The following is an 11435-nucleotide window of genomic DNA, read 5'->3' on the forward strand; positions in this document are numbered from 1 at the left end:
TGTATGATACAGTAACAGTGGAGCTGTTGACTAATCATAGCAATTAATCTCTATTTATTAGTCTATACCAGAGGTAGACATGAGTTGAAAGAAACCCCCAGTGGTGGAGAACTTTGGGATTGGCAGGGGCCAAAGTAACTTGTTCCTCACAAACATGCTACACTTAGCACACATCATGTCTCAAATTATTTGCTTGAGAAGAAATATGCCGTCTAGTCCAGGATGAAGCAAGAGCCCAGGGGATCAGATTTTTCATGGCTGGTGTGGTTGATTAAAGTCTTGAAGTGAATTTTGTTCCAATCTCACTTTGAGTTGCATTTTTAAAAACCTCACATATTACATCTTTCTGAATGTATGTATTTATCTGAATGTTATATTCCTGTTTTATTCTCTTTTTAACTCCTATGCTGTTGTTTAAAAGTTACTATCAAGTAGCCATCCTCATTTCTTTCTTCCCAATTTTATGTTTCTGTAAATCTCTGACTTGTTCTTTCTCTCTGTTTCTTTCCTTCTTCCACACCTCCTGAGATTTGCTGATGAGTCTGTGCTCCAGCTGCTGCTGTCTCGCTTGCTCGTTGAACAGGATGGAAAAGGTGGTGGGTGGGGGAGGGGATAATTTTCCTGCCAACAGTTGATTCCCTGGTGGTCTCTGATCAACAAGGGGAGCATTTTCAGACTGTTTAATGTATCTACTTTGAATATATTATTTTGACTTTAGTCAAGTGATCAATGATTAAGCTTCCTTAACTTGTGTTAGTGGAATTGTTCCTATTTTTTATTGAGGCAGCACCTTGCATAGACCATCAGCTATCTGTGTTAGGTGCTTCTCGATTGAATCTCTCACTTTTTGGTAGGTTTCTGAGGGAAACAGATTAATCGCCTTCCTGCCTCCATCTCTGACCTTTGTCTTGCTATGTATTCTAAACATTTTATTTTGTCTTGCTGGATTCTTCCTCTTCCTAAATCTTGCCTGTTAATACACACTTTTTAGTTTAATTTCACTACATATTGACTGATGAGGAAGATTTTCTTGTTCTAGTTGACTTTAGAGTTCCAATTTTCTGTATGTGTGTTTCCAACATTTCTCTCTGCTGTATAGGAGGGACAGCACTAACTTGGCAAATCCTGAGGGTTAATGCCTGGGTATCTCCTAAATGGCCCCCAGGGTAAGTCCAGGTGCCCATCCTAATTGCTTGCTGGCAGGCAGTTCTCATCACTGAGAAGATATGGGACATCTGTGGTGATACAAACCTGAAAGTATATGTTACATGCCTTTGACTGGGACTTGAACCTGTGTTTTCTGACTAAGACAAGATCACAGTCATTCGGATACAGGCTCATTGCTGGACAACAACATTCTGTACATTTCACACTTTTTTAAAAAAAAGATTTGTATTTATATTGCACCTTTCATGACCTTAGGACATCCCATAATGCTTTATATCCAATTAAGTAGTTTTAAATGTGTAGTTATTGAGCCATTGTGTAACGTAGGAAACGCAACAGCCTATTTGTGTACAGAGAGATTCCACGAGAAGCAATGTGATGATGACCATATATCGGTTTGTGTTGTTGGTTCAGGAATAACTATTGGCCAGAATGCTGGGAGAAATACCCTGCTCCTCTTTGAAACAGTGCTGGGGGATGCTTTACATCCACCCAAGATGGGACTTTGTCTGATGTCTCATCCAAAAGATGGTACCTCTAATAGTGCAGCACTCCCTCAGTACTGCACTGGAGGATCAAATTAGATTATGTGCTCAAGTCCCTAGACTGGGACTTCTGACTCAGACAAGAACAGTACAACTGAGCTACAGGTTGCATATATTCGTTCTTCAACAACAACTTAATTTTGCATCTTTAATATAGTAAAGTGTCACAGAGAGCTTCACAGCTGCATTATAAAACTAATATTCAACACAAAGGCATGTAAGGAGTTATTTGAATAGATGACCAAAAGCTTGGTCAAAGAGGTAGGGTTTGAAGGATATATTAAAAGGGAAGATCTTGTACCTAATTGACAAGAAAGCAAGAAGGATATGAATGCATTAGAGAGGGTTCAGAAAATGTTTGAGAAAAGTTCCAGGGATGAAGGATTTCAGTTAAATGATAAATTGGGGAGGCTGTGGTTGTTCTTGGAGAAAAGAAAGCTGAGAGGAGATTTGGTAGAGATGTTTAAAATTGAGGGGCTGAGATCCTAGGGGAGAGAACCTGTTCCCATTGGTGGAAGGGTTGTAAACCAGAGGATATTGATTTAAGGTGGATGGCAAAAGAACTAATGGCAACATGAGGAAAACCTTTTTTTACATAAAATATGGTTAGGACTGACCGTGTTACAGGAAGCCAATCAAACTTGGGTGGGGGTTTAATAGCGATATGGTGGTAGTAGAGTACAATATAGTCAGGCAGATAAACACAGTTCTGTGCAGCCAAGAGCGAGAGTCCAAAAGGCCGTGTTGCCTATCAGTGCCAAGGTTTGGGACACCTGCTTTGGGTTAAAGAGGAACTTTGGGTGGGATGGGGAGGATTTAGTTGGTGTGATCCATGTAGGTACCAAGGGCATAGTTAGGACTAGGAAAGAGTTTCTGCTTAGGCAGTATAAGCAGATAGGGGCTAAATTAAAAAGCAGAACCTCAGGTGCTAATCCAGAGATTATCTTCAAGCCATAAGCAAATTGGCATAGGGCAAATAAGATTGGAGAGTTGAATGCATGGTTCAAAGATTGGTGTAGGAGAAATGGGTTTGATGACTGTCAGTCACCATCACTGGTGCATTCCCCATGGTAATGCCTCTAGGAACCCAGTCCACTTGCCAACCAATCAGCACTCTCTTCACCTACAGTATAAATTGTTGTTTTCCCCTTATATTGGTATTCTTCAGGTGTCCTAATGAATGCTAGATGAAAAGCTTCAACATGTCTTTTTATTTCAGTAATGTTCTGTACTACCAAACAACTATTTTAAGTTAAATAGTGGGGGCGAGGGATCAATTGAGGGAAGATGTTAGAGAGGAAAAGGCAAGAGAGCAGGGTAGCAATAAGGATAATGAAATCAGTGTGGCAGGAAGGGACGAAGAGTATAAGTATGCCAGCAGGTATGGCTAGAGGTTGCAAAAATAATAAGACTGTACTAAAGGCTCTGTATATGAATGAACGTAGTATTAGTAACAAAATGGATGAATTGTCAACTCAAATAGAAATAAATATGTACGATCTAATAGCCATTACAAAGATATGGCTGAAGGATGACAAAGGTTGGGACCTGAATATTCAAGGGTGCATTGTGCATGACATTTTGGAAGGACAGGAAGTTAGGAAATGGTGGAAGGGTAGCTCTGTTAATGAAGGATTACAGTAGAGATGACCTTCGTTCTAAAGATCAAGACGTGGAATCAGTTTGGGCCAGGATAAGAAATAGCTAAGGTAAGAAATTACTTGTGGAAGAAATAATGGGGGCTTGTGAGAAAGGTACTGTGATAATTGGGGGTGATTTCTAATCTACATTTAGATTGCACAAATCAGATTGACAAAGGCAGCCTGGAAGATGAGTCCATAGTGTTTTCAGGACATTTTGGAAAAGGAAAAGAGTAAGTGGAATGTGTGTTGGTCCTCTAGAGTGTCAGTGGAGAGTTAATAATAAATAATAAGGAAATGGCAGAAAAGGTGAACAAATATTTTGCTTTTGTGATCACTATAGAGCTTGCAAAATAAATTCCAGCAAATCAGGAGGAGAATGGGAGAAAGGAACTTGGTGTATTTGAAATCACTAGGGAAGCAGTACTGATGGAGCTGTGAGCTGGCAAGTCTCTGGATCCCAATGGACTACATCTTAGGGTCTACATCTAAGAGGTGGCTAATGAACGATGCGCTGGTGTTAATTTTCCAAAAGTTGCTAGATTCTGGAAAGGTTCCATCAGATTGGAAAGTAGCAAATATAACTCCTCTATTCAAGAAGGGAGGGAGGCAAAAAACAGGAAACTATAGGCCAGTTAACTTGATGTCTGTCATGGAGAAGTTATTAGAATTGATCATTAAGAAGGCTATAGCTGAGCTTAGAAGAGCTCAAGGCAGTTGGGGAGAATCAGCATGGTTTTGTGAAAGGAAAATCATGTTTAACCAATTTATTGGAGTTTTTTTGAAGGAGTAACACGCGCAGTGGATAAAGGGGTGCCTGTCGATGGACTGCCCTTGGATTTTCTGAAGGCATTTGATAAGATGCTACATCAAAGATTATTAAGGAAAATCAAAGCGCATGGTGTAGGGGTAACATGGATAGAAGATTGGCTGGCTGGCAGAAAGCAGAGAGTATGCATAAATGGGCCTTTTTCGGATTGGCAGGATGTGACGAGTGGGGTCCCACAGGGTATGTACTGGGCGTCAACTTTTTACGATTTACATCAATGACTTAGATGAGGAGAGTGAAGACATGGTAGCTAAATTTGCAGCTGACACAAAGGTAGGAAAGTAAGTTTTGAAGAGGACATAAGGAGTCTGCAAAGAGATATAGATAGGTTGAGTGAGTGGGCAAAAATTTGGCAGATGGAGAATGAACTAGAGAATAGCTATCACCTATTTTGTTCAGTTAAAACAGCTACAACGTGTGTACTTGTTCTTTTCTGTCTGCAAAGAACAGGGCTGAGAGTTACTATACATAGCTTCCAGCACTTGTGCGTGCAACACACTGCAAGCATGACTAATAATCTTAAATTGATTGTCAGTATAATTCTTAGCACACTGGATTGTTCAGCAAATGTTGTCCAATGGCAGAATCACATCTAATGTTGGAGATAAAAACAAAAAACTGTGGATGCTGGAAATCCAAAACAAAAACAGAATTACCTAGAAAAACTCAGCAGGTCTGGCAGCATCGGTGGAGGAGAAAAGAGTTGACGTTTCGAGTTCTCATGACCCTTCAACAGAACTGAGTGAATATTAGGAGAGGGGTGAAATATAATCTGGTTTAAGTTTGAGGTGGGGGGTGGGAGAAGTTTGGGGGGGGGTTGGTGGTGGTGTGTGGTTGTAGGGACAAGCAAGCAGTGATAGGAGCAGATAATCAAAAGATGTCACAGACAAAAGAACAAAGAGGTGTTGAAGCAGATAATCTAATGTTGGACACTGTTTTGGGTTTTGCAAGCATGGGTTGGTTGGGTATGGTCAGTACCTTGCCTGTTGCAAACAGCTAAAGGGACATGCTGTTTGATACAATCCGCCAGTCTTTGGAATGTACGGCCTATGTACCTAGCATCAAGCTGACACTGAAATTATATATCCATTACTTATTTGTGAGATAGGCAGAATGTCTTTTTGGCTTGACAGCGGTATCCTGTTAGTAGTGAACGCCATTTGTGTTGCAACTCCATAGTAGCAGTGTGAAACTGCTCCCTTGACCACTCGGAGTCAACCTGCCTGGTTTGAATTTTAACAACTGACAGTTGACTGCTAAGCTTTATCAGTTAACTGGCACATTCTCCATGGCAATGCCCCTACCAATCATAGTCCACTTGTCAACCAATCAGCACCCTCTTCTCTTGAAGTATACATTGTTGTTCCCTTTATATTTGGTATTCTTGCGAATGTCCTGATGAGTGCTAGATGAAAAGCTTTGACTTGTCTTTTTTCAGCGACACCAAATTATTGATTTCTTTTAGAGCTGTCTTTCAGATGAGATGTTGAGCCAAGGCCTCATTTGCGCTCTCAGGTGAATGTAAAAGATCCCATTGCAGTAATCTGAAGATGAGCGAGGTAGTTAACCCCAGTGTACTGGCCAATATTTACCCCTCAAAACAACATCTCAAAAACAGATTTATTTGGTCATTGTCACATTACTGTTAATGGGACTTTGCTGTGCACATTTTCTATAACATAAGTGATTACAATTCATAAGTACTTCATTACTTATGAAGCACTTTGGGATGCCCTGAAGTGATTAAAGTCACTATATAAATGCAAGTCTTTTTTCTTTTTCAGGTGATAACATCAAAGAGTTCCTGCTGAGTCTGCGCTACTTCAGGATCTTCATCGCCCTGTGGAATATCTTCATGATGTTCTGTATGATTGTGTAAGTCTAGAAACTGCATTAAACTAATAATATAGCAACTTACAGCATGTTACCAGTTGCCCCCTGAAAATCTGGTTTGGCTTTCACATTTTAAAAGTTGTTAAAATATCTTCAAATCCAACAGCACTAGGCTGCTTGGGGATCTCTGTTGTGTTGTTATTGACCTTGATCCTCCTGTATTTGATTAGGGCAAGTATTTAGAGGGAGGTGGTAGTATAGTGGTAATGTCACAGGACTAGTAATCCAGAGGCTCTGGCTCTGGAGACATAGGTTCAAATCCTGCAGCAGCTGATGGAATTTAAATTAACTTAATAGTTGAAATAATAAAAGCTAGTCTCAGTATTGGTATCTACTCCCCCCACCACTGGCACACAGTGGCACAGTTAGCTGTTTGGACCACCTATAAAATGCCTTGCAGCAATTCACCAAGACTCCTTTGACAGCACCATCCAAATATGTGACCTCTACCAGCTAGAAGGACAAGGGCAGCAGATGTATGGGAATACCGCCACTTGCATAATTCCCTTCCAAACCACACACCATTCTGAATTGGAACTACATCATCATTCTTTCACTGTTGCTGGGTCAAAATCCTGGAATCCCCTTTCTAACAGCACTGTGGGTGTACCTACAGCACATGGACTGCAGCAGTTCAAGAATGCCTATACCCGCTAGAGTTTAGAAGGGTGAGAGAAGATCTAATTGAGATATATAAGATGCTAAAGGGGATAGACAAAGTAGATGTGGAGCAGATGTTTCCCCTTGTGGGGCATTCTAGAACATGAGGCCATAGTTTTAGGCTAAGGGGTGGTAAATTTAAATCACAGATGAGGAGGAATTACTTTTCTCAAAGGGTCGTGAATCTGTGGAATTCACAACCTCAGAGTGCAGTGGATGCCGGGATGCAGAATAAATTTAAGGAGATAGACAGATTTTTAATTAGTAACGGGTTGAAAGGTAATGGGGAGAGGGTGGGAAATTGTAGTTGAGGCCAAAAGTTAGATCAGCCATGATAGTATTGAGTGGCAGGGCAGGCTCAAGGGGTTGAATTGCCTACTCCTGCTCTTAGTTCTTATGTTCTTAATGCGGCTCACCACCATCTCGAGGGCTATTAGGGACGATGCTGGCTTAGCCAGCGACGGCCACATCCTAGGGCATGAATGAATCATTTTTAAAAATGGAAAAGCTGGGACCCACATTCCTGCAGCTGCAGAGGAACCTTCTCTTCCTCCTCTGACAGACATTCCTTCAGCTTTCAAGGCCCTAAGTTTTGGAATTCCCTCCTTAAAGCTCTCCATCTCTCTTTACCTTTGTCCTCTTTTATGCCCTTTAAAACCTAGCTCCTTTGATCAAGCTTTTGGTTACCGGTCTTAATATTCCCTTATGTATTCTGATATCAAATCTTATTTAATAGTACACCTGTTAAGTGCTTTAGTTTTTTTATGATACTAAAGGCTTTAGGAACACAGAAGCAGGGTAGACTATTGAGTCTGCTCTGCCATTCAAACAGATCATGGCCAATCATCTACCTCCACGCCATTTTTCCCCACTATCCCCATATGGGAGCCTTGCACATCAGTGCAAAAGATAAGGCTGAAGCATTTGCGACAGTCTTCAGCCAGAAGTGTCGAATTGATTATCTATCTCTGCCTTCTTCAGGTGTCCCTAGAATCACAGATGCCAGTCTTCAGTCAATTTGATTCACTTTGTGTGATATCAAGGCACGGCTGAAGGCACTGGATACTGCAAAGGCTATGGGCCCTGACAGTATTCCGGCAATAGTACAGAAGACTTGTGATCCAGAATTTGCCGCGTCCCTAGCCAAGTTGTTCCAGAACAGCTACAACACTGGCTTCTACCTGGCAATGTAGAAAATTGCCCAGGTATGTCCTGTCCACAAAAAGCTAGGCAAATCCAATCTGGCCAATTACTGCCCCATCAGTAAAGTGATGAAAGGGGTCATCAACAGTGCTATCAAGCATCACTTGCTTGGAAATAGCCTGATCACTGTTCAGTTTGGGTTCTGCCAGGGTCACTCAACTCTTGACCTCATTACAGCCTTGGTTCACATGTGGACAAAACAGCTGAACTCCAGAGGTGAGGTAAAAGTGACCGCCCTTGAAATCAAGGCAGCATTTAACCGAGTATGGTATCAAAGAGCCCTAGCAAAACTGGAGTTATTGTGAATTAGGGGGGAAACGCTCCTCTGGTTGGAGTCATACTTAGCACAAAGGAAGATGGTTGTGGTTGTTGGAGGTCAAACATCTCAGTTCTAGGACATCACTGCAGGAGTTCGCAGGGTAGTGTTCTTGGCCCAACCACCTTCGGCTCCTTCAATGACCTTCCCTCCATTGTAAGGTCAGAAGTGGGGATGTTCGCTGATGATTGCACAATGTTCACCATTTGCAACTCTTCAGATACCGAAGCAGTCCATGTCCAAATGCAGCAAGACCTGAACAATTTCCAGGCTTGGGCTGACAAGTGGCAAGTAATGCTTACGCCACACAAGTGCCAGGCAATTACCATCTCCAACAATAGAGAATCTAACCATTGCCCCTCAACATTCAATGGCATTACCATCGCTGAATCCCCCACTATCAATGTCCTGAGGGTTACCATTGACCAGAAACTGAACTGGCCTTGCCACATGAGTACTGTGGCTTCATGAGCAGGTCAGAGGCTAGGAATCCTGTGATGAGTTACTCACCATCTGACTCCCCAAAGCCTGTCCATGAATTATAAGGCACAGGTCAGGAGTGTGATGGAATACTCTCCACTTGCCTGGATGAGTGCAGCCCCATAACACTCAAGAAGCTCAACCCCCCCCATGTCAAAGCAGCCTCTCGATTGGCACCCTATCCACAAACATTCACTCTCTCTACCACAGATGTACAGTGGCAGTAGTGTGTACCATCTATAAGATGCACTGCAGAAACTCACCAAGGCTCTTTAGACAGCAGCTTCCAAACTCACGACTGCTACCATCTAGAAGCACAAGGGCAGAAGACACATGGGAACACCACCACCTGCAATTTCCCTCAAAGACATAAATCATCCTGACGTGAAAACGTATCATCTTTCCTTCACTTGCCGGGTCAAAGTCCTGGAACTCCCTCCCTAACAGCACTGTCGGTGTATCTACACCACATGGACTGAAGTGGTTCAAGAAGGTAACTCACCACCACCTTCTCAACGGCAACTAGGATGTGCAATAAATGTTGGCCGAGCCAACGACGCCAACATCCCATGAATGAATAAAAAAATAATTCCCTGACGTCATTAGCATCTAGAAATCTTATCAATTTCTGTTTTGAACATGCTCAATGATTCAGCTTCCACAGCCGTCTGGGATAGAGAACTCCAAAGGTTCACCACTCGAAGTGAAGAAATTCCTCCTCGGCTCAGTCTTAAATGGCCTGCCCCTTATTCTGAGACTCTGCCCTCTTGTTCTGGACTCACCAGAGGAAACATCCTATCAACATCTACCCTGTCATGCCCAAGAAGGATTTTGTAAGTTTCAATTTGGCTGTCCCTCACTCTTCAAAACTCCTACATAAATGCAAATTGTTGTTGCTGTGGCCCTGATAACCTCGCAGCCCAAGTCAGTACCCACCATCCCCCATGTTCCCAGTCTCCATTCCCGACAACGATGAAGCGTAGCACAGAGGCCAGCTTCCACATTGCAGGAAACAAGAGAGAGACTCCCAACGTTGAAACTTAGCTCGAGGTCGAGTGCATTGTGCAGAGATTCAAGAAAAATGGGTGGGAGGTGGTGGGGAATACCTGGGGGCATATCTCATCCACAACCTGTAAAACTGGCCATCTCAGCTGTGAGTTACTTTGAGACGTCCTGAGGTTGTGAAATGTTGCTGTACAAAGTTCAAGTTCATTTTCAGTGCTTTGCAGAAGAAGGTACATGAGTTCATGTGTCACTGGGGCACCTTGAGTTGTGTAAGATTGTTCTCATCAAGCCAACTGATCAATTTTGTCAAAAAATATAGCTGATCATTTTTTTGTTCCTTTCCAGGCTGTTTGGATCTTGAAACCTATAGATGCTGTGAAAATAATGCAGTTCAGGACAGCCCCATTGGACTTGGATTCTTAGCAGGCTCTTTCCCTTCTCCATTATAATTTCTACAATTGTTCAATCTTGAGAGTCAGACATGTTTTTTTCCTACCTCCAACAATTGTACATATCCAAGGTCTAGTTGTTCTGCAACAGCAGCTACAGAGGTGCTAGCTGCTGTCTGGTGTAACTATCTCAATATTTTCTCCTCGTTCTCTGGACAAATCATGCATTTAGAAAGTTTCCTTCCCAGAGAGGACACCTTCAGGAGCTGGGATGGTGGTAGTTATAGTTCTATTTTAGTTTATTCCAGATAAAAACTGATCCAGATCTAAAAAGTCAGGCTGTGACATGAAATTCTGCCAGATGTAAAATACTTGGTGAATATTAAAATTATGTTGAATACAACAGGTTGTTGTTTTCTTAGCAAATTTATTTTGCATTTAAAAAAAAAATTTTAAACAGGACAATTGTGTTGATATTTAAACTTGTTTTCACACCAGTTTGAACTGTCAGCTGTGTCTTACGTGTACCGTTCGTGATCAAACATGCGCTGTACAAAACACAATCTGCAAGGTTGGTTAGCACTGCATTTGGTAAGCACCATTTTATTTAGTAAGCACCATTATCGCACTGTTCCTGACTAGCAAAGAAATAACAGCTAATTAACTTGGTGTTTAGTAGACTCCAGAGATGGTTCAGGTTCTTTGTGTTGAAATTTCTGCTGACCTGTAAATTGCACATAAAATCACTGAAAGAGGATGCATTTTTTTTAATGTAGATTTTAGGTTTTATAAAGATGTCAATGTGACATTGTGTGCAATTCGAGAGTGGGAGAGAGAGTAAGTGTTTCATGAAACTACATCACAAAAATTGATCCTTTAAATTCTTGCAGTAGAAATTTATTCAGATTTAGCCTAATGGGCTGTCTGTATCCATTAATCTGCTGCCACATACACAAAGTAATCACTTTTTATATATTTTCTATAGTAAGTTATATAGCTGAAGTGGGACAGTTCCCCAAGGAGCAATTCTCATTGCAGCCTGAAACTTGCAGTCATGCTTGTCCATTTCACCTGCAGATTTTGAGCCAGTGAAATAAATATTTCAGTCGGCTACAGTTTTGGTGCCACCAAAGAGTTCATTGCTCACTCAATACTGTTCCCCTCAATAAGTCAGTGAGGCTAATGACAAAGTTCATGCCCTATGCCTAAATATTTTAATTTACCCATTCCAATCCCATATGTTCAGTGACCACATTCAGGATTTGTGTTTATTGATTGCATGCCTTAGATTCTCATCAGTGATGGAAG

At 41.7% G+C, this 11435-nt stretch overlaps 1 protein-coding gene across 1 annotated transcript in view; it reads left to right on the forward strand.

The window, feature by feature from the left end:
* The window catches only part of smim7 (small integral membrane protein 7), a 31723-nt gene extending 21193 nt beyond the window's left edge, over positions 1 to 10530 (forward strand). The window contains exons 4-5 of the mRNA XM_041205615.1: positions 5966 to 6056; positions 10084 to 10530. Coding sequence (XP_041061549.1) covers positions 5966 to 6056; positions 10084 to 10099 — 107 coding nt within the window. The 3' untranslated portion in view covers positions 10100 to 10530. The remainder of the gene's footprint in view (positions 1 to 5965; positions 6057 to 10083) is intronic.
* Positions 10531 to 11435: the final 905 nt, after the last annotated feature.

Source organism: Carcharodon carcharias, chromosome 14 (assembly GCF_017639515.1).
Source record: "Carcharodon carcharias isolate sCarCar2 chromosome 14, sCarCar2.pri, whole genome shotgun sequence".
Classification (NCBI taxonomy): Eukaryota; Metazoa; Chordata; class Chondrichthyes; order Lamniformes; family Lamnidae; genus Carcharodon; species Carcharodon carcharias.